The sequence below is a fragment of the Vidua macroura genome, chromosome 8 (genome assembly GCF_024509145.1).
Source record: "Vidua macroura isolate BioBank_ID:100142 chromosome 8, ASM2450914v1, whole genome shotgun sequence".
Taxonomy (NCBI): domain Eukaryota; kingdom Metazoa; phylum Chordata; class Aves; order Passeriformes; family Viduidae; genus Vidua; species Vidua macroura.
In genome coordinates this window covers 7551026-7575067 of record NC_071578.1, presented here as the reverse complement: position 1 = coordinate 7575067, position 24042 = coordinate 7551026, and the positions used below count along the sequence as shown (strand labels likewise).

General features: G+C 36.5%; 1 protein-coding gene across 4 annotated transcripts in view; it reads left to right on the top strand.

Moving 5' to 3' along the window:
• The window catches only part of ATRNL1 (attractin like 1), a 434071-nt gene that overhangs the window by 240340 nt on the left and 169689 nt on the right, over nt 1-24042 (top strand). The window contains exon 27 of one of the 4 annotated variants that reach the window (XM_053983740.1): nt 11646-12598. The exons of the other annotated variants lie outside the window; for them this stretch is intronic. Within the exon in view, the coding sequence (XP_053839715.1) occupies nt 11646-11663 (18 nt within the window). The 3' untranslated portion in view covers nt 11664-12598. Of the gene's footprint in view, nt 1-11645; nt 12599-24042 lie in introns of those variants that run through there. 4 annotated transcript variants of the gene reach the window in all.

The following is a 24042-nucleotide window of genomic DNA, read 5'->3' as shown; positions in this document are numbered from 1 at the left end:
ATGCAGGATCAGGCTTCAAAACAAAATTTAGAAATTGGAAGCAATATCCATACTGGTGAAAGCAAGTTTTAGAAATAATCTGGTAGAAATAATCATCTGCACAGACGCAGCACAAAGAAAAAGCTGACTGTGCTACCTTTCCTCAGAGCTGATCAATGGCTTTGAAAGGTTCACAAGCTGAATATAAGTCAACAGCAATCTAGTTACAAAAAAAGGAATATATTTCTGGCTTGCATATGTAACTCTACTACATCTAATTCTTGTTCTTCGCTGAATATGGCCTTAAGTGGAGATCATGGATAGCTTAGACACAACAGTTCAAAAAGTCTGTGGAACATTTGGAAATGTTCAGAGGAGAGAAGTGGGAAAGTGTGTCTGTTTATACTAGCATAGCATAAAAGATCATGGAGAGATGTGATAACAGCCTTGAAGATGTGAATGGAATAATGTATTTATCTGAATCTGTTGTAGAAAGGATGAGAAATGAAGTGCCCATGTTGCAGCAAAGAACATTCAGGTGATACAATGAATATTAATAAATTATAATGATATTAGTAGTGTAGTTCTGCAATAGATAATCTCTGACATTGCAGACACTTTGTCAGGGTAAGCCTTTAGGAGTGGGGTGGGCAAATACAGGACAGAAATTAGAAGACCTGGATATGCCTTTGCAGGGTGGTGAGGAGTCCTTTGGCAGTCTCTATAGGTCTCTTTTAACCTTATGATCTTATGTTTTAAAAAACCCACTTGAAGTCAGAGTATTTTGTACATACCAGGAGCATTTTATTTGCTACAGACTCACAGAATGGGTTGGTTTGGGAGGGATCTCTAGTAATAATCAACTCCTGTGCCATGGGCAGGGACAGCTTCCACTGGAGCAGGGTGCTCCAAGCCCTGTCCAACCTGGCCTTGCGCACTTCCAGGGATGAGGCAGCCAGAATTTCTCCTAGACTAGGGCTACATGATATGATACTGCAGCACCAAAAATCCAAAGTAGTGCTCTAATAGCACCTGCACTTGCTCATTAAAGGCTATTTAAAAATCTACATTAATTTGATATTTATACTTTCATTGCAAAACTATGTCCCAAATGGTGATAAAGGCAAGTAATTATCCAGATATTCCATCATATTTTTTGCATTAAAAAGGCTTTTAAGAAGCAGCTTTCTTCTTTACAAATCTCATTTGCATCAACGCAGCCTTTGAAGTTATTGATGTCATGTACCATGGTTAAACTTTACAAAATTTCAGATACTAGAAAATCAGGGTCAAAAATATCCCCTTACCTTTTATGCCATTTAAGTTCATATCCATGATTTCCATCCCAGTGACTGAGTGACCCTGTGGATTGTTTTTTTGGTTTTTTTTTTCATTTTTGACTTTTCATTTCATGATTTGGGCTGGATTATTTGTTTTGCACCTTACATCCCCTTCATTGTGTATTTCTACTGTGTGGCAGGCAAGGCAAGACAGCTTATTTGAGTTTCAAATCGAAAAACACACATAGATGAGAAATTGAGCAAGTTTTTTGTTGTTTTGCTTGGGGTTTTGTTTGTTTTGGCTTTTTGTTTGTTTGGTTTTTTTTTTTAGGTCATACATACTTTTGCAATTATTCTGATTTTCCTTTAACTGAACCAGTCTCACCAGTATTTTAAAATATACATTTTTGCAACAGCACTGTTTAGCACATATACAGAATTCTTACAAAAGGTGGCTGCTGCATGTTTGTGAGTCATTTTTCTTGCTTTCCTGTATCCTATGACAGATGATATCTATCCTACAGACAGAAAATACATTATATTTTCCCTAGTTTCAGAATGGCTTATTGTTTTCTGACATGCAGCTAACATAATTTAAACATGCTTTCTTTCCTTATATAATGACCAATTTACATAGAACCTTTGGCTTTCTTTTTATCTTGAATCTTTGATAGAAAATCGCATAAAATCATACGATTTGAGCAAAATATCTCTCAAATGCAAATTCTAATTAAAATTAATGTTGTGTTAATTTTGTGTTCCTGAAATACAATGCTTGGGATATCACCAGTATTTGAATATGCTATTAGGTTTTCCATGTTGTTTGTCCCTAAAAATGGTTTAGGGTAAAATATTTGAATCAAGCATAGTGCGATGCAAAAGCTAAATCCTAACTTTATTTAATTGCTTTAATTTTTTTGATAAACTGGAATGCATTCAAATGGCAAATGAATAAAACACCTACAATTGGCTTTTAAATTTTTTTTCTGGAAAATTTTAAACTGGAAATAATACTGTGGTGTAAAAGCTATTATGAAACTTTTTTTTTGACAAAGATATTTCTCTTCAGGCTGAAAAAAAATCTCCCTTTTAGTGGAAGGTAAGCAGCTTCATTTAGATTAAACTTTTTTTTTTGGTAGAAGAAGCAAGTAAATATATATTTTTAACATAAAGAAATAAGGTGATTTAGCTGGATTGCAAGCAAAATAGGATATGAAGAAATATAGTCTATCATCTGAGCAGTAAATAGGTTTTTCTAGTAGTTGATACAGTCAAAAATTTCCTGTCAACCCTCATAAAATTCACATTCATAGCTAAGACTTATAAAAGAGAGTTTATATCCCTCTATTTTGCTAGCATCCTGCTCAGGTCAGTCTGACATTATTTTGAAAAGTTTCTGCTATCTTTGGGTGATCTTCCTCTAATCCATATATTTTGCAGATGCTATTTCTGCTACCAAGTTGAGCGCTGTATTCACTTCTTCATTTCATCCCAGTTCTTACACTCTGCAAGTGCCCATTTACTGCTCCATCCTACAGCATCCCAGTACACAGATTCATAGTTGATTTCTCACTCCAAGAGAAGGGAAATATCATCTGTTTGTGTGTGTGGGGGCTTAAATTCCTTTCTTTTCCTGTTTGATTCTTACCAACATGAGCTGCAGGATATAGATGTGTAAAAATCCTGGCTTTGTTTTTCTCCTCACGATGGAGGGTGGCCTCAGGCAGCCAGATGTCATGCAGCACTTTCATACTGCTTGCTCAGTGTCCTCCAGGTGGGAAAGTAGTGTAAGTGTTTACAAAATGTTTCTCTGATCAGAGATTCAGCTTCTTGTAGGCTTAGTCCCCCAGTGGGACTTGGCCCTCTGTTATCAGTTTTGGAAGCACTGAATTTCAAAAGCAACATTCACTGGACTGCTCTGCACCAGTTGAAATAGGTACTTGACAGTGAAGTCTGTCAAAGACATGTTATTGGTGTTTTTAGGAAATCAATTGGGTTTTTCCCCATTTCATGTGAAAACCATTGATTTGTTCACATTTGTTTCTGTATAAAAACTTTTTCCTGATTTACTCAGGGCAGTGTTTTCCCCCGAGCTGATGTTAAGAGCTAGTTTTACGTACTCATCAGTGCCCTCACATTACTGTTAAAAAAATAAGATGCAATAAATATTTTCAGAATATAGGTAAACAGTCACTGAACAAAGCGTTTGTTGTTGCCAGTGAGTTCTGCCTTGTGGGATGAGCCTGGACATCACAAACAGAAAGCATGTGCCTTTTTCCATGTCACTGTAGTACCATGGCCCAAATGGGTAACAAGGAAATGAGGAACATGCAGGCATAACTCCAACTCCTACATTTAGTGCTTTTTCTGCATGTTCTAGGAGGCAGACTAAAATTTTAAATAGATAAATCTGCAAAAAGGGGAATCCTACAGCAGCTGTTACTGGATTTCCCATTGCTTTAGTGGGGTTAAAACTTTGCCCTTTACAATTATTTGAGCTGCTCTGATCTTGAAAGTGTTATGCCCCACCAGTAAATTGTATATAAGACTTCCAGCATTTGAAAAACATTGAGATACACAAGAGCCACAAAAGAGTTCAGTGTGCACTGTGACTTCATATTGCAGCTGTTCTGTACCTGCCTCTGCTGTGGTTTGCATCAGGTAGGTGTGATTGCTTTGAAGAATCCAACACAGTTTGTAGTTCACACCATTCACAAATATTTAAGCAGGGAAAAAAAAAAAACCCCTGCAATCTAAAAATAAAACTTTTATTTTTGGAGGGCAAAAAGCTATTTTTAATCATCTTTTGTTTATGATTGTCTTTGATTTCCACACCTCAAAGTGCCATAAAATCAGCTTTTGATCTTCATGCATTCTTAAAACACTCTAGCAATTAAGTGAACAAAGGGAAAAGGTAAGAAAGTAAAATTGTTTGTGAAAGATAGTGAATCAAATTATAAACAGGGCTTTTTTGTCTGATTAAATTAGAGTAATGTTTTACCTCAACAAAATTACACAGTGACATGTCCCCCCCCCACCGCCATGCTCAAGTTTGTCAAGTGGTTCTTATGTGCTTTTGATAACAACGAACAAAGTTCTGAAGTTCTGGAGAGTTTCATTCCCATTTTAGCTGTTGAGCATATTTAATACCTCTCATTAATGTACTTTAAAGTTTCTTCTTCAAGATAAATGTTTTTTGAATCCTAAGTGAAGGTGCCTTTGATGCTGAATGGCTGCTGTGAGTGATAACAAGGGAGTAACGCTGCAAATTCCAGTCCAATCGTGTCTTGCAGCAGGTCATTGTTCTGTGGGTGTGAGGCCAGCATACTTAGTGCCAGTCTCTGAAGAGATTGTGTGGCTTTATACACTGGGACCCACTGGTTAGATAAGGAAAAAATACATCTTCCTGATGTCTTAGGGAGTTTGTAATCATAATTCTATTCAAAATGGAAACTCATCCTTAATTGAGTGGGACTCTGGTTTTTATCTTTTAATAGAAAGAACATAATGCTGAAACCCCAAGTTTTTTAAGAATGGCACATGTCTTTCCATGATATTGGCATGAAATGTCATCTCCCCAGAAGAAATATTTCTCTAGAAATACTGCTTTATTTGTATCATACTGCTGTAAGAACACTACTTTCGTGTTTAGCTTTGATTCTGTTCTCCTTACTATTTTTTACACAAGTATTCAAATGCACTCTCTATCTGCCACTCATTCAGAAAGTTCCCAGAAGAAAGATTAGCTATGACAAAGCTTTTTCACAAGGAGCCTCTCCAAGTAAATGACAAACTTGTACAGCTGTACTCATTTTCTTATGCTGTTAGTCTTTGCCAAAAATATGGGAAGAGGTTCTAATAAGCATATTTAATTGATCTTATATCTCTCTCTCCCTGTCCTCCTGATTTTGATTGTATAGCTGTTATCTTTGATTTTTCCTCTGTTCTCATTCCCTCTCCCATCAGATACATCTGTTTCTCCTTTCTGTTGTTCATCATTAGTTATCTTTTCTATTTTGTTAGGGTTTGAATATGCTTTTATGAAACACATCTCAGCTGTGTTGTGTTTTTGTTAAAATTGGCACTTCTAAAAGGCCTCTGCCTTTTGGCTGTTATGCTTGAACTCAATTGTCAAAATGATTTCTCTAGATTGATGACTCTTTAGAGAAAGCACTGCCTTTGCCCAAGTGCATTGCTGGTACACAATAATAATGAAAAATAATAATGAAACTGCTTCTTGACTGTCAAAATCACCATACAAAAGGTTTAAGAGGGCAAAAGGTGTAATGAAGAAGAGAGGATGCAGCAGCACAATAGTGTTGGCTTCTGCCAGGAGAGCACTTGCCTTACTACCCAGGATCAGTGCAGAAGGGCAGTGGGAAACTGAGGTCTCTTGATCTCCTTAAATTTGGACTTGAGTACTTAGGGCTCTCCTTATTGACAGGGATCAAAATAAGGATTGAATATGACCACAAGAAATGGTATTTCCATGTTTCATTCATGCAAGCCATGGTTTATTATCCACTCAAAGTGAGGGAATAAAAGGAAGTTCAAACAAGTTCCAATAGAAAGAGATTTACATCATTTGGGTGGGAAACTTAAATTTTCTTACTGGTATGAATGGCTTAAAAGCATATACTATCAAAAAAGGCACCAGCCACAAAGTATCTGTCAGTGCATTGGTAGAGGATTATACCTTTAATTCTCCAGAAACAGCCCTTTTGCTGGAAGCTTTTGGAATAAAAGAAATAACTATTCAGATTCCCAGATGCTTATTCACATCTGACTTTTTTTTTAAATTTAAAAATATCTACAAGCTGCATTTTATTAATGCTTTTAATTTTAAAAGTTGTCTCCTCATTAGAGGCACACATACAGAGGAATGTGAAGCAAAGCAGAAATGGAAGAAGAAAACTGTAATACATGGCTTAAATAAGAAAACACCAAGTTGCAGCTTATTAAAATGAATTTCAGTAATAGCTAGCAAGATTGTTTCTTTCAAGTCAATGCATTTTCTGGAGGAGTACAGGTGAATGGGAAAATGCAGGAAACTCTCATCTCATCATTTTATATGATGTTAGGGGTGAATTTATAGTTTGTTCCCTACATAATCTTCCCACTATTATTTGCTTCTGCAGCTTTAGCCACTTGAATGTATAAATGTATCTGCCAGTGCTGTGTCTCGGTGTCTGTCCTACACACAGAAAGTGTCTGTTTGCAAACGAAAGGGACAGCTGGGGCTGGCAGGAGCAGCACTGAGGTCTGAAATTTGATTTAGATACCTAAAATTCCCATAGGGATTCCCCTGTAATATAGAAAGTTGCATAAACTGGGAGCAATATATGATGAAAATTTCTCACTGCTTACCCTTGTATCTCTGTATATGCATTTATGGCTATGCCATAATCTAAAAAACACCCAATCAATCCCCCACCCACAGCTCCTCACCCCCAAGAAAGACACCACATGAGTGGACTGAAGGACTGGAAAAAAACTACCAATAAACACTCGTGACCTTCAGCTTGTGTCTTTGTGGGAGAAGTTTGGTTCTGGGAGATCCCTGGGCTCTGGTCGTTGACATGGTAAATGTACTGCAATGTTCACCCTTTCATACCCTCACCCTTAAAAGTTTCCCTGTTCCATAGGTTCATTTGCTTTTCTTGGAAGAGATTATTAATATCCCAACCTAGGCTGCATCCTGAATTTAATATGGAGTTTGATTCCATTTCACTGCATATTGTATCCAATAAATGTTCAATAGCTTGGGAGAGAGTCAGCTCCCCTTTCAAATTAGATTTTAAACTTTCCATTTGCTACTTTAACTCTATTAATATTTTTTTCATCTTTTGTGTGTTTTCTTATCCTTTTAAAATGAATTTTGGGAGTGCAAGCCTGAAACCCAACTTTATGTCAGGGGAGTAAGCTCTGTGGGAAATTCTGCCACTGCAGAGTAATTTTATTCAACAGTAGAACTAAAAATATCTGAATAGTCTTCATAGGTAAATAGTTTCATTTTACATCTGTAACCATGTACACTCTCCATATTTTATGTAATTGGTATGATTTATATGTTTAATTGAATTGTATATTCCACAAATAATGAGCACTGATCTTTGAGAACCTTTATCTGGCGATTCAGAGGTTCAGAACATATGTACAATGCACCCTGGAAATCTATTTTTGTTTTTTCATAGCATGGCTTTTTTAAAAAAGTGTAAATGAAAGTTACTAGTGCAGCAGGCATTTTAATACCTGAAGCAGTATTTTGTGCTGTTCTGAATTGCTTTTGGCAGGCATTTGTTCTGATTTTAAAACATTAGAATGAAATTATGCATATTTATCAGATATTTTGAAACTTTGAGATGTTTTGAAGTTCTTATGTTCAGTATTAATTGGTATTTTTCTTTCAGTGCAGAGAAATAGACTTAACCAGCATCACATAATATTTTGGATTATGTCCTTTAAAAATTAATAGTTTTGGATGCACAAAGTTTAAACCTTCAGAAATTGACATCACTGATAACTGAACAGTTGTTTACTCTTAAAATGGGATATATCAAAGGCAGCTAAGATATTTACCTACAGTTCCCAGTGAATTTGCTTTTCATGCAGTGTTCATGTCCCTTTATTCTGTTTTTTATCAATTGCCTACAATTGCAGCAAGTTTATTTGAGGATTTATGTATAGTAATTTGGTCCAAAACTAATTACATTACATTTATGAAGTCCTGGTAATTTCAGGGAGAGTTGAATCTGCCCTTTTATCTGGACTGATGTCCTCATCACCTTTCACATGCATACCACACATGCTTTAGATGGCACCACTGTAAGAACAACATGCTGACATAATTGCAAATGATTCTGTTATTCATTGTTAGGCAGGATGGAACCTGCTGCAGTGCTCTGCATGCCTTCATTGGAGTGGAATGAAATGTCATCACCTGGGTTTCATAAAGCATACCTTAGTAAGAGGGGTGGGAATAACAACAATAACAATTCTTCCCCATACAAAAATAGCTCATGGATTTAGGGTTTTGGGGTGTGGTGTTGGTTTTTTTTTTTTTTTTTTTTTTTTTCCTTTCAGGTAGGTAGAAAGGCACAAATGCTTGGTGCCCTTGGTACAAAGTTAACAAAGCATTATATTGCCACTTGGCCATCTGTTGGGATAAAATGTTGTTATTTTCAATAATGCTACATTGATACTTTCCCCACCCCAACTTGTGGTTTGCTCCTCAGACATTGTGCAAGGGGGCATGTTTTCCAGTGTATAGGTGAAAACTTGCTGAAATTTGTGTGCTTGTGGCTAAACACTCACTTTACCTGTTTGCTCACTAAGGGAGGCAGATCTATTTTACACATTGCTGAATCCTCATAGAGGCACCTACCATTTTTTGCTCAGTTTTATGTCAAGCAAGGCCACACAGTTTTTTTTTCCATGAATCAGACTGTGTTCACTCGCAGCCAATTCTCTCAGGTGCTCTTTCACCTTTCCTCTGTCCTTCTCCACCTGCCATATGCTAATGTGGCTGTGCCTGTGCTGCTGCTGTTCTTTTAGTGGCCACAGCAGATACTCAGGTAACCTTACTTGCATCAGAATGACTCTGCAATTTGTTTAATTTTTAATTAGTATTGTCATAAACATGAATAATTGCCTTTCATTTATGCATAGCACATTTCACATGTTTTGAGACAGAACAGCTTGCAGTACCTCTTGTTTTTAGAGACATACACAGTATGACAGTTTATCCTTTAATATTGTTTCAGATCAGGAAAAAACAAGGATTAATGAAACTCTGTATATCTTGTGCTGGGTATATTGCTTTTGCTGTTTTCTGTAGTTGGGGTAATGAAAAACATGCTTTAAACATGCAAAAAGTACAAGATTATTATAAAGATTTTACCAAATATTATCAAAATTCTGTAAGCAAAGCCAGTGTTTCCTCCTGCTACTCACAAAAAGAAAATGCTGCAAATGCTCTATGAAGGAATTAAATTCAATTTGTTTGCAGTTCTGAGCTTCTTTGTTTTTTGAGGATTATGCAAAGGGAACATATGTGGAATACTGCTACCAGCTTGCATTCTTTGATAAATCCAGACAGGCAGAAGAACACTGGTGGCAGAAAGTGTAGTATAAGGGTGTTTCTTATGGTTAAAACAAAATCTGAAAATTCCAGCCCTTTTGAGAAACCAATGTTAGCGAGGTTAGAACACAAATTATTGGATGAATGTGTTAAATATCAAATGATAATGCCAAATATACTTGGCAATAAATCAAAGGTTTCTGTTCTGTGATTTCCATTGATTTTCCATCACATACAGATGTAGCAGAGAGAGAAGCAGAGAGATTTCCATTCATGATTAGGGTCAAAAAGTGTTTTTTTATGAGGAAACATCTGATTTGCACTGAGTGGCTTTTCTTATGGCAGCAGACTGTTGCAGCTGTCCTGTAGCCTCCTGCAGCACAGCAGTGACAGGGGTCAGGCTCTGTCAGCTCGGACCTTTGCTGCTGTGCAGACGTGAGCTGGTGGCATTGCACAGCCTGTCAGTGCCACTCTCCTACTTCAGGGGGCTTCCTGTCACTCTGAGTGACCAGCTCTGGAGTGTCACTGCTCAGCTGAGAGAGGAACTATGAGCACTTCAAGGAATGCTGGCTAATGTGTGTCTTGAGAGAACCTTCTCACAAGTTTTTGACTAGGGAAACAGGGTGATCTTTCTCTGTCCTCTGTATCCTCCTAAAATCTTTAGGAGCTGTTGATAAATATAACAATTTCTGGACAAAAAAAAAAAAAAAAAAAAAAAAAAAAAAAAAAGAAATAGCAAAGATGAGCTTCAACAAATGTGAGGGAAATAAGTGGCTATTTAGAGGACTGAGACTCATCCTGTTTCTCTCATTGAGGGAGAGACCAGAACTCACCAACACGTGATGTGTTTGGCAGTAGCCAACAAACCACTCTGTGCAGAGATGCACTAACCCATCCCTGACACATCAGGACTCACAAAGAGAACCCAAGGGAATCTGATATCCTTATGAGTGAAGGAAAATGAAGTGTCAGGGAACAAACCCCACAAATCAAAACTTCATTAAATCTGCTTGAATGTAATTTATGTGTTACGCATTTTATTCTGTCCAAGTAGCAGGATCTTAATCATGTGGATATTGGAACTTTTGATAGAATAGATCTTCCTGAAAGTGGCAAAACACCTTCTTTCCAGATTTTTAAAATGTGTCTAACAACATGCATGGCAATGATGAAAGTGTTTATAGGTTTTTCATGTCCAGTACGTAGGACTTGGAATGGGACAGATTCTTTTGAGTTTTTTAACAGAGGTACTTTCCATTTGTATGAACAAAAATACTTAATCTGTTTTTAATGGAAATGCATGCTAATAATTTCTTTTTTTCACAATGGAGACATCATAATCTGGTTTCCTCTGGGGCTTCAGATGCTGTGGTTTGATCCTAGCCTGCATCTCCTTGGTGGTCTGGGTAGTCCTTTGCTGAAAGGCATTGTCAGCATCAAAGCCATTGCAGAGAGTTTATCTTGCTGCTGTGACTTCCTTGCATACATCAAGGTTTTAGGACATCCTCTTGCTTATTCATCAGGGACATCCCTTATTTCTCTGAAAGATCAGAAGGAATCTGGAATTAAATCAAACTGCTGAATAAACTGGCATAGTATATTTTGGAAACTTTTAAGTTGGTATGTAAATTCCACAAGATCTATTATAAAAATATTGTATAGAACTTGTCATGAATTTCACCTATTCTTTTTTAATACTCACATAATTTGACAGATTTTTCTCTATAAAACTTTTGGACTCAATGTTCTATTGAATTTTGCTTCTATAAAACCTTTTAACAATGATTTGATAGATTCATTTTCTTTTCTAGCTGAAACACATAACCTACACAAGAAAATATTTGAACAAGATATCTAAAACTATACACAAGCCTTGTAAATAATATGTAATTTTGTAATAGGAAGTATGCAAACATAAAATTATGGTGCCTTCAACTCAATTTTACCTTCAGGAATGAGCACTTATGAGAAAACATCCAGTTTTAACTTTCTGTGTCACTATCAAAGAACCATAGGAAAAAGCCACAGTATTCAAATTCGTGTTAGCAAATATTATTTGCTAAAAAGAGAATAGTAACAACCTTCAGTCCAAAGCAGAGCTGAACATCAGAGTGTGAGTGTATTCCTACAGTTGTTATCTGACATCTGAGGCTTAGTGTTGCTGACATCTGGAATATTTCTCAATGTGTTTCTATAATGTGTTTCTCTCCGTCTCTCTGTTATTGATCATGCATCCATTTGCCATGCAGTCAGATTTTCCTAAATGTTTGGAGCCTCAGTTTTATTCTCTTCCTCTCTCACTGCAGCTATTTTACATTTGTTAAAATTTTCCTGAACAGTGGAAAAGAGTCGAAAGTTCAAGAACAGACCAAAGACAACAACTACCAAATGGAACTGTTGCACATGGAAAGTATATCTGTCATGGTTAATATGGATTTAAGGAAGATTAAGTCTGTGCTACTTCTCTCTTACCAGATCACAAGATAACAGTTGAACAATATTGGCACAGGTTGACAGAGATGCTTCATATCTGCCTACACAAGTGGTGTAGAGGATAAAGAAGCATATTACAGTCCAGTGGGGGTAGAAAAAGGAAGTGTTACTATTCAGTGAACAATTCCTGTCTTTCTGTGCTGCTGGAATATTGACCTCTTTCACTAAGGAATCCTTTCATCGACTTCTGTGGATTTAGATTGTCTTGGGTTTCCTTTGAGGTCGATGTTATGAGAGACACCCATCTGCCACTGTTTATTTTATACTAAATAGGTTATATAGCAGTTCAGAAAATTTTAGCTCTTTGGTTCATCAGTGAAAATTTACATTGTATTTACCTGCTCCTTTAAATTAGTAGCAGCAATAGCCTCCATATCATAATTATCTGTATTTTAGTATCCACTGTAAGTATACAAAAGAGTGCTTATAACACTTGGAGTAATACAGTTTTCCATTTATAGTTTGGTTTATTCCTGTTAGGAAATATTCTCTGTTCTAATGGCCAGTATAGTTTAATTTGTGTCTTGCAAGCATGCAAAGTAGCCTCGTTTAATAAAAAATTGCAAGGTTTTAGTTTGTTTCACTATGTTTAGTTTTAAATTTCTCTGAAAGTTTGGGCTAGATTTGCTTACTCTGCTACTTAGGGTTTTTTTGCCATCCCATTACTGAAATCTCATGGGCCAGATAATCTACAAAAGCCCAGCAGCATAGCTACTGTGATAATAAACACATAGATTCCCAAGTCAGATTTTATTTTAAGTTACTGTGACACACTCTGCTCTTGAATAAATGTTTTTGTTTAAAATGTGTAATTTGTACCGAAGTCTTTTATAACTGAATCACTGAATAATCATAATAAAAGGCCCTGAACTAGCAATCGAAAGGTCAAGAGAACGTGGTCAATAATTATGTGATCATGTTGGGACTTGGAGCAGCAGGATTTCTCTGTTGCCACAGTTTATCAGGGTTTTTTCTGCGATGGGCAGAATTGCAGCTGGCACAGCCTGTGTGTTAGGTTTCTGTCAGGAAGCCTTAGCAGAGAAATGAGCTCCAAGAATATGAAACACAGCACACAGAGAGTCAAACCAAATGAGTTCAGCTTGACCATTGTTGGGTTGGAAGTGTGGGCTGCAGCACCCTCAAGAACAGCTCTGAATTGCAAAGAGTCCAATTGTTAAATGATTACAATCGTTTACTGCCATGGGCCGTAAAAATTAAAAAGATCCAAGTGTTTCTTTCAGACAGAGATGCAGAAACTAATTTTACATGAATGCATACCCTAACAAGATTAGCTGGCTTATTCAGGCGTATGAATTGCACTTCTGTTCCTCGTGTTAAACAAGCTTGTGTCATCAGAGCCACTTGGAGCTTGATCAAGGTCTCAAGCAGGCCTCTACTTTCACTTCTTTTGTTTCACTATTCCAACCTCAGATCTCTGAGGTTTTCCCTGTTTTCATGCTGACCTTTGCTGTTAGTGCTCAGCTTGAATTCTTCATTTTCTATGCTTATTTTTCTTTATTTTTAGCACATGATTCTCCTAACGACTCCGTGTGTCATGCAGAATGATGTCACAGTTTAGAAACACTGTGCCAATGAAGGAATGGAGATGATCCATCTTTAACAGCATTTTCAGTGTTGCAGCACATGCTACAGTCCTACAACCTCAATGGTGCCATTGGAGTAGCCACCGTTTCTGCAGCAATTATGCAAACTACCAAGAATTCTTTTCCTGTCATGGAATTAAAGATTGATTTTATACATTGGCTGGTCTATTGATGGTGAAACATTAAAAATTACTAGATTACTGCAAATATATATTAAAAAAAGTTAATCCTTCTGAAATTTCTTTGGCTTCTAAGATCAAATACAGTGTGCTTCTTTATATTTTATGAAGCAGTCTGACTGAAAAAAAACACATTAAAAGCAATAGTACCTTTGTAATTTTAGGTGGATTAAAAATTCTGTAATATATTATGGGTCAATTAAGGGGCCAAAAAGAATGTTGTTTTGAACAAATTTGATTTTTTTTCCTTAATTTTAACTTTTTCCATTTCTAACACACCTTTGAATTCAGAACTAGTATATATTATGCATCATCTCACAGGCCTTGCAAAGTTCATGTTCTTTAATGTGTTTTGAAAACACCTGTTTATTTAATAAATCAATTTTTAAAAACCCCTAGATCAGTAAGTATGTGGGTAACTAGTATTTTAACACTCTTTCCTTATCACTTTGTATTCTTACCAATTTGCACATACTTTTACAGTAGCAATAGCAGTCATGAATGTGGATTTTTGTTTCCAGAACTTAAAAAAGGCTTCTCTGTAACAGTTGCTTTACACAGGGCATGTAAGCCTTGTGTAAATCAGTGTATATGGATGTATGTGTGTGCTTTTTTTCCTACTGTTATGAAATTGTCTGGGTGCTAAATGATTTCTCATTTCCTTTCCACATTCTTTTGGAAAAATTATAAATAGTTTGCTTATATGATTTGAAACTTCATGGACTTCACATACAAAGGAAAGAATAATAAAGCTTACCCAAATTTTTATAAAAAACTTCATAGGAGAGAAGGTTTCTATGTTTCATGTTGGTAACAATTACCAATAATATTTATAATGCATAATATATTACTTTTGTGTTAGATTCATTTGATTGCATTTAACTGCATTCCTTTGAGTACAAATTGAAATCTTGAATATCTTGGACATTTCCTGATCTTTTGCCCTGTTTTTGTTATTATTGTTGACACAGTTCCTCCTTTGTTACTTGGCCAGACTTTGAAAAAATTGAAATCCAGATTTTTTTGCCTTAAAAGAAACCTAAAGGAAGAAGCAACCTGACAAAGTACATATTGGGGGGAAAATAAATGAGGTAAAAAATACACAGGAGTATTGGAAACAGCATTAAAAGTAATAATTAAAAAGGAGCACAACAACATTGAACCATAGAATCATCTAGGTTGGAAAAAAACCTCTGTTAACCTGGCACTTCCAAGTCCACCACTGAACATCATCACCCAACAGTCAGTGTAGATCCACCTCAGCAAAATCACTTGGTTTTGAGATGAGGTGCTGTCTCCATAGCAGGTAACAGGTGAGATGAAGTTCACATCTTTGTGGGTTGCTTTGTGTTTGTTTTTTTTAATCTATGAAATCGACAAAGCAAAATTTTTATTGACTTTAACACTGAGGTTTTTATGTACGAGGATCAGCATATCCAGGCAGTAAAAGTTGTCTCTGATGAAGAGACAGCTGCTAAAACAGACTGTGAGTAGTTCCACATCCCTGTTAGCCACAGCAGCACTCCAGTCTCAGGATCACACAGCCACGTGCCAGGGCTGCTGATGTTTGTTTTGAACTCAGATATTCCAGTTTTAGTCTAGGTAAGAATCCTGTAGCACTCTTGCCTTCAGAAAGAGAAGGCATTTTCCGCACAGGAGAATGGGGTTTCAGATATGGCTTTAGGGACAAAGAGATTGCAAAAATCTGTTCATATCTTGACTAGAATGAAAGTGCTGTTTGTCCTTCAGCGTTGGGAGGAGGATTGGAAATTGTGGAATAGGACACGGTGGAAGCCAAATGCTGAGCATATGAAGAAAGATAATGCAAGGGGAGGTTTAAAACTCTCCTTTCTTCATGTTTCTCTATATTACAATGGTTGAGTTCCTATATAATGTTTGTCTTGTGTAAAAAAGTGACTGAAGATAGAACCTCCAAGGCTTGGAAGGCAGCCTGAATGGGGCAATAATAAGAGACACATCTTATGAGTTTTGGTATAGCTGACATGGGTCTACAGATTTAATTCTGGTTTATTTTCTATTCATGAAGCTGCACTCTACTATTAACACATCTTGCTGAATAAAACACGTCTCTGAATCTTTTTTCCCAGACTTTAGCAAATGCCTTATTACAGCATTTGAAAGAAATTAAGCATTTTGTTCCCTTATGTCGCCCATTGTGACACATTTAGATAGCCATCTGAAAGCCAGATTTTCAACAAACAAATATGCTAAAAGGGTACAGAAATATGTAGACATTTTGTGAAAGAAGTATCATGAAGAGGGTCTGCTAAGGGGAGTGGTATCCAACTGTGTGGAAATAATTTCTGTTTAGTAGGACAATGGCATTTGCTAATTAACTGCTGTAAATTCCCTTTATGTTTGGCTGTCTATTTATTTGCTTGGTAACATAAAGGCAACCACATTGAAAGTTCTGAATAGCCAGCTGGCAGCTTTTCAAATGTACAGCCTTTGAAATTGATTTGAAACTCCTTTGTGCAGTAAAACAAATATAAACTGTTGACGTACTGATGACACTGCACAAACTGCATTTTTGTGAAAGAGCAGAAACAATTATTTTCCTTCCACAAAATGAATCACCGGGATGTAAACCTAAGCAGGATCTTTTCTGGCTGGACTAGAAACCTTAGATTAGCCAGTGTTTTTTCCAGGGGTGACATTTGTGATTCACATTTTTTGTGAGCTGATTCATCTTGTTTTTCATACACTCAATTATATCAACAATTTAGTGATGGGTTTCTAATTCTTATAATTAATGTAGAACACAGTTGTCTTGAAGTGTATTGCTTGTTTTGAGAGATGCTTGAGTGGATGAAGAAGTGTCTCAGTTTTGGAAGCTGGAAGCTGGAGTGTGTGCACGCTCAGGGGGCTCAGATGAGGAAGTGCAATGATGTGATTAAGCACTGTCTTCTCTGGCTACATTTTCTTACTGTTACATTTAAAAAAGAGTCTCTTACCATGAGTTAGTCAGTAGCTCATTAAACTGTTGGACTTTTTATTATTATTCTTCTGTGCTGAGCTTATGTTGTTAGATATGGCCTACCATTTTTTTTAGTCCTGACACTCCAAGTTATTAGTAAGTTAGAAAATGGGAGTGAAATCTTCTTTTGTGCAGAATGTTGCTACAGCCTTTTCTGTGTCTTTTTCCTCCCCAAATCTTGTGCAAGGTGGTTTTTTGGTATGCTAAGTTAGGTGAGTTAATCCGTGTCTTCAAACCACAGAGTTGCTGCCTTGTGATTCAATGTGTTCATTAAGGAGAGCTACCAAAATATTTACCCAAATTCCAGCCAGCTATTCCAGCTCACCTGATTTCCATACTGCTGAAAATCAGTTTTGTGAAAATCTTGGCTCTTAACTTCAAAGTTAACTGGGGCACATCTGTATGACTTGGATGAGCTGTACCTTTGATTATTTCAAACTGTTCTGGAGTGGTTGTACACATCTTCATTTCTAATCTATGTCTTATGACATCTTGACACTCTGAGGACACTTCCAGCTCTCCATCCCAGCACAGAGGCTATTTCTTTTTTTTTTTTTTAAAGACAGGGCAGCAAGAGACTAGTTTGATGTTGACCTCATCCTTAGTGACAAAATGTATTTCTTCTTTGACATTGAGATAATGCAGACAATGAAGTTTCACTTAAACTGAAGCTTGTAAAACTTCTGAACATGCAGCAATACTTTATATGAAATGTGAGGCATCATTTTAAGGTACCTCCAGCTGCCATGTATTACAACAGCCATACTGCATAATGGAAATGGTGATAGAGCAAATTCCCTCAAAGGTACAGTATATTAGACAGCCAAACACACATCTTGGCTCTCTCACAATCATTGGACTCTCAGGGATATCACTGCTGAACTGGCTTTAGCACTAATGCTTTGTGGCATGTGAAGGACAGGGATAATCTTTCTCAGTTACTCTGGTCCACACACAGCCTTTATTAGACCTTAGGCATGCAAATAAAGATAGGGATATGCTTTGCTGAACTGGGAGCACAGAAGAGGAGGAGAAGCTGTTTTAGCTCATTCTATGTCCTCCTTCAGCTGATTGAAATGAGTTAAGAGAGCTTTGTAGTCCTGTACAGTTTCCTGGCTGTCACTCAGGCAGGTAAAGGAGAAAGGATTCTAAGACTAAACTCTGTGATTGCCTGCAATCAGGAGGAGACAGTGGAAAAGGGACCTTCTGAAAGATCTAATCCCTCAAGGCTGTATGCCTTCTTTTCTTTCACCTCAAGTAATTATGCACATCTGCATCCTAGGGAAAGATACACAGAGCTAAGGAGGCTGAAGTATTATTTATGATAACTGTCACTCATAAAAAAATGGCTAACTGGACCTCATTGGACTAAGCCTGATTGTCTTTTATCATGTATAAACACATAATTGAGGAACAGTTTTTCATTCCAAGTATGGTTAAGGTCAACTTGGAAAGGAATAAAGATTGAGAGGGAGAAAATAGAAGTTTGTTTAGCATAAGCCTCCTGCTATTTATTTACATACCATATGCTTCCTAATGCACATTTGCACTGGGTGATTTTATTTGGATGGACAACTGAAACATCAAAAAAGTAACAACAGTTTTTGCACAGTGAGTGACTTCTATTGCAGCAGCTTGCCATCCTCTGCAAAGTTCACTTCTCAGCTGAGCAGTCTTGAATGCAATACAAAGAGAGAAAGCTGGCACTTAGTTTCATTGTCACAATATTGAAAATCACCACAATTCATAACTGTGCTCATTTCCCTTCCTTTAAAACAGTTCCACAGCTTCCAATATCACATTTTAGCTTAGTGTCCTGAAAAACACATTTATGCAAATACTCTGTCTGCTGACAGTAATTGTTTCTGGGCCCGGCTGCCTACTGCAACTGCATTACTTAGGTACAACGTCCAAAAGTTCACTATTCCTACCAAGAGGTTGTAACTTTCCCCTCACAGAGGAAGGAAGCTCAGATTTGTGAGAGAAAAGCCAGCAGAGCTGAATGTTTAGCTGTTCTGTCCCCTAGTCAGGGGACATGTCACCCAGACCTGGCTGCAGCACGTGCTGTTTGTCCAGCTGCGTGGCAGGAACGCGGGAGGGAGGAGAAGGGATTATCCAGGGAGATTTTAGGGATGTAGAGTGAAGCTGAGGGTTATGTAGGGGGCCTTAAAGGGTGAGTGTGTAGAGACTTTAGAAGACTTGTGGATTTGAGGAAGGCTTATGAGTGATGAAGCTGTAGGGTTAGGGAAGAATTGGGAAAAAAATCCACTGGCTTATTTCTCCTCTCTCCTGCTTCCACTTCTCTTTCTCTGTGAGCTGCAAGAGGGAGATGTTTCTGTAGCTGTGCCTAAGAATCCTGGGACTTTATGATACAGGAATAAAAGGATTTAAATCCCTAATATTTGTCTTGTTCCCAAAAGCATTCAGATTTATATTGTACCTACAGAAATTGATAGATTCATATTTTCCAAATATGCTTTCCGTTTCCTTGAAAACACTTGAAAGCAATGTTCACTTGAGCATAACAATGTGTTTATTAAGAAGGAAGTACTTAAAAAGAACCATAGGTTAGTTGTTTTGGAGTTTTTTTTATCTGAAAAAGGACAAGCCAGAGGGAGGCCCTGAAGTGACAGGGAAAGAAGCAAAGCCTTATACAGTGACATAATTAAAAAATTAACAGATTTTGCTGAGTTCTAAATGGATCCATGATTAATTTCATTTTCCTGAAGTGGGGCTCAGGTCTTGAAAAGATGTCAAAGCAGAGCTTTGATACCCATTAAACCTACATAAAGAAATACTGCTTTGCAAATGTTTGCCACTCCAGTTTTCAATGCTGCTTGTCAGCTGAAAATTAGCAACACTCACAAAAGCAGTTGCTAACTCAGCATCTCTGGGGCTTCCTAAATTCCCATTCAAGTGAAGAACCTGATTTTTTTTTTTCCTTTTCCATATACATTAATATGTTTTTCCTTGCATCATGCAGGAAGACTCTGCCTGGTACAAAAGAGAACTCTCTGTACTGCTATCTAAGTGCCTTAAGTACAATTTCATAAATGAGGAATGTTTGTTCTGAGTGGCTAAGTGAATAAAACTTGGAACTGCTGTGCTGGAAATTGAGTTTGTAATGCGAGTGTTGCCAGAAGTGAACGATGTGAAATCCAAACTTTCTGCTTTGTAGGGCAAGAGAAATGAGATCTCTTCAACGTGAAGGGCTCGATGTGGACAGAGCAATCAATAGCAGTCAGTGGCAATGCTGAGAGGAGAACTCCTGTCCTCCCACTGGAGGACTCCTGTCCTCCAGGCCACAGGGATGACTGTAATAGCTGCTCTTACTGTTTCCAGAGATGATGCTTTGTCTGTGATGAAAAACTATTTAGCAGGAGCTTGGAGCATTTTTGGGCTTCAGTTCAACAAAATATTGACAAATATATTTTAGACTCATCATTCTGCAACAAAGCACAACAAAGCAGTCCCCGTGTCCCACTGGAATGCATGTTCAGAAGTGCAGCCACTCTACCACCTTAGGGAGAAACAGATTCTATCTGAATAAAAGAAACATTCTTGCAACAGTGGTAATTATGGATACATTAATTAGATGATTATATAGGTTGAATTCTACAAATTTCATTAATGTGCACACTTGCATTATGTGACTCAAAAGATCAGGATAAGTATTTCTTCAGTATTTCATAAGTATTTCTTATTCAGACACATGAAAAATATTACTCTTTCCATCATGATTAAGAGGATTACAGTAATTTGAGTCAAATTACCTATTATATAACAATGCATTTTGCAGGATGTTAGAATGCTTTTGAGAAATTTACATCTATGGGGTAAAATTGGCATTCCCAGAAATGGCTAATATATTGTTCCAATGGTGGTGATAAAATTAAGGGATTTAAAAATATATCTTTGGGAAGATTAAGGTATTTTTTTTCTTTTAGCCATGACTAGAAATGCAGATTTATTTCACTTTCCTGTGCTGTGCAATCCTATGTGTACAGCTGTACAATTTTTCCAGAAGACCAGTCTCAGGTGGCTCAGGACACTTGCACACCCACTGGGATTGTAGGTGCACACAGGAAACAGAATTTCTAGTGTGGTTTCCTCCAAAGATAATTTATTACACCAAAACTTTTCTGTAGCTGAAGACAGAAGGAGGGACTATAGGGGATGAACTTCAAAACCAGGCTGTGTTTGACCAATGCAAATGGAATTTTATGTGTCCCCCTCTTTCTGCTTTGCCAATTCCCTTCTGCTCTACTCCTATAGAAATTTGTGCAACACTTCCATCCAAAGTATTTATTCACAATTGCACCTACAGTGAAAAGTCTTGGGTTTGATATCTGTGCCTCTTTTGACCCATCAATTATTTATGAGATAAACTTGATTTTGGTTTTGTGGTTTTCACCACTGCTGTAACATTTAATGAAATAGTAATAAGAAAGATCAATACATACCAAGTTCTTTGTAGCAAAATATTGGGGGTTTTGTATTCTACAGAATATTCATATTCAAATCATTTCACTGTGAAAAAATTATTATAGATAGGTGCCAACAAAATTCTTGTTAATCTTCCCTTTTAGATAAAAGCATAAAAAGAAATCTTTATTTAAAATCTGTTTTATAGGAGGTTTGAGCATATGCCTAATAAAATTCTTCCTGGATTGCTATCCTATATGCTTAGCTTCAGATTGCAAGGAATGTGTCCTGAAGTTATAAACCCTCTGAAACAGAGAAATAAAAGGATATCTAACAGATCATTAAGTCCAGGGGTACTATCAAGCGTAGCTTTAATGTCACAGAGATCTCATCTTTTAGAAAGTTTCAGTGCACAGTAATATGAGTTTTAAGTGTGGTAGTCAAGTTTTTGTAACACATATATGGTCAGGCTTAAACAAAAGAAAAATCTTGTTTGGTTTTTTTTTTTTCACCTGTACTTTGAGTGAAAGAAAACCCTAAAATGCAAAAAATAGACCTTGAAAATCAGCATTACATCTTTATTCAATGTAAAAGCTAAAAATTGAAATGAAGACATTCTCAGAAAGCTACTCTTAAGTATTTAAATTAAGATGTTGAATTTTTGAGAAATCTCAGGAAAAAAAATGGGGGTTTTTTTTGCCATAAAAGAGAGCTAAATTCATTTCAGATCCATAATCCTTTCTGAAGACCTCTTGAGTAGAAGAAGCACTCAGAAATGAAAACCAAGAACACACAAGACTAGCTGCAGCTTTCCAGTGAACCTCAGGTCACCTGTCATCTCTGTCAAACTCCATTTTCCACTGCACTGAAGTGAGTAAAACAAGTGGTCACCATAAAAATGCCTTTAATATGGCAGTTTCAAGTGTCATTAACCTCTGTTCCATCTGCTTAAGGAGAATGTGGCCATCTAATTGCTAAAAATGTTGTTACACTCAGAGCAGTCAAGCATGTAGATTTATCATATAGAGTCTGAAAAAAAACCAGCTCTCTTGATGTTCTACTGCTGTTTGTTGAATTTGTATTCAATTCACTTAACAAGTGAATTGTTTGTTCCTTATTTAGGGTTTAATTCATGCAGAAAAGGTGAATAAACAATGGAAAATCAGGGGGTTTAACAGGCAGGTTCTTTGGCTCTTGTTGACTCAGGGATTAATTTTTCTTTAGGAACTTTTAAACCATAAGACTCAAAGCCCTTTAAGCATTAGTAGGTATCATTTTTTAACAGATGAAGACGGAGATGTGACAATAATACATCACCATATACAGTAAGTTGGGATAAAGATCTGAGTGTTACCTGATTACTGTTTCCATATCTCTGTACACACATTTTTGCCTCTTATCCTCCTCCATTCTTTTACTGTTCTGCTCTTCACTTCTTTCCACTTTAATCTGCCCCTGTTTGTTCAACTTGTTGGATCCTGAACACTTTTGAAAAGCCTGTTTTGGGAATTTTAAGTTTCGCATTAAGAACTTAAAGAAAAGGGAAGGTCATGGAAAAGATTCAGGACTGACTTTGTCAGCTACCTCTAATGTACACTTGATTTATTTGTCTCTCTGTTACTTTATTATTAATTCTCTCCCAACTCAATTTGCTAAGGAATATGGAAGGTTTAGTGAAAAATGGGAAAAGGAAGGAAAAACCCATGGAATTCTATGGATGTGCAAGGAACTTAAGATGAAGCATTCCTAATAAATATCCCTTTAGACATTGCTTTTGCTGAAGACATTAAATGAACTGTCCCATTTCTTTTCCCTGCATCCAGATCAGAATTATAAATAGCTATAAGTAAAAATACCTCATGCCCCAAATAGTATAAAATGTGCTGTCAACATATTCTGGTCTGCTGGCTGGAAATGCTCATAACTTAATAAAATTGAACTGATTTTCTTCAAAGGTGAGATGTTTTGACATTCTTGGCAAGGTCAGTAAGTCAGATTGGAGTTTCAAGTGTTTAACTTCAGCTTCTCTGAGTAGAGAGCCAAAAAGCAGAATTAGAATTCTCAGGAAATGAATCTCCTTTTAAATATGTAATAATCAAAGGAACAACCTAAGCAGTTAAATGATTATTCTTTTTCTTCCTCACACACATTCATAAAATACAAGAAAAGGCATCCCAGAAGAATTCTTTTTGAGTAAGTTCTGAGTAAAATGAACTCTATGAAGCTTCAAATGTAATGATTTGATAGAATCTTTAGTATAATGTAAATTACAAGAAAACATCTGAGGTAAGATGGAAAAGAATTATTTGTGGTCATATGTGTACTCCCTGAGATGAAACATTTTTTAATCAAAATATTTCAAAGCAATAAATCTAATAATGTAGTAGAATTAGCTGATGCTATTAAACCAAGCTGTTCCTGATTCTGCAAAAATCAGCTACAGCTACTCATAATTGTTTTAATTTCTGAATAATTTTTTTGTAACTGTATCTCCATAATAACAAAAATGTATTTAGAAAAAAAAATAATTAGAAAGCATAAATAGAAGCCTTTTGAATGCTCATTTCTCACTTTGTAATGATTAAAAATTTGGGTTGTTCCAGCATGCTGGTTTATTGCATAGCTGCATTAAAAACTTATGTTTCTGGAATTAAACTATGGTTTAGTAATCATTTTTAGAAATAAATATTCTTTTTCATTAAAGAAAATCTCTGTATTTTATCATGCAAGTAAAGCAGCACCTTTCAAGAGAGCATTGAGTTCAACAGATGTGTGTAGCACATACCTGGTTGGCTGTGAGAGAAGTTGTAATGTTTAAGATTTTAAAGTTATTTTGGAAAATATCAGAATATTTCTTTGGGTGAAGTGTCCTTCTGTTGAACTACAAAAGGGTAGATTCCTGTACATCTCAGAGCATTTATATTTGAACAGAGTGATTGAACTTCCAGAACTGTATGCTTTGAATTAAATGCACACTCATCAAAATAATTAAAGAGGAATTGTA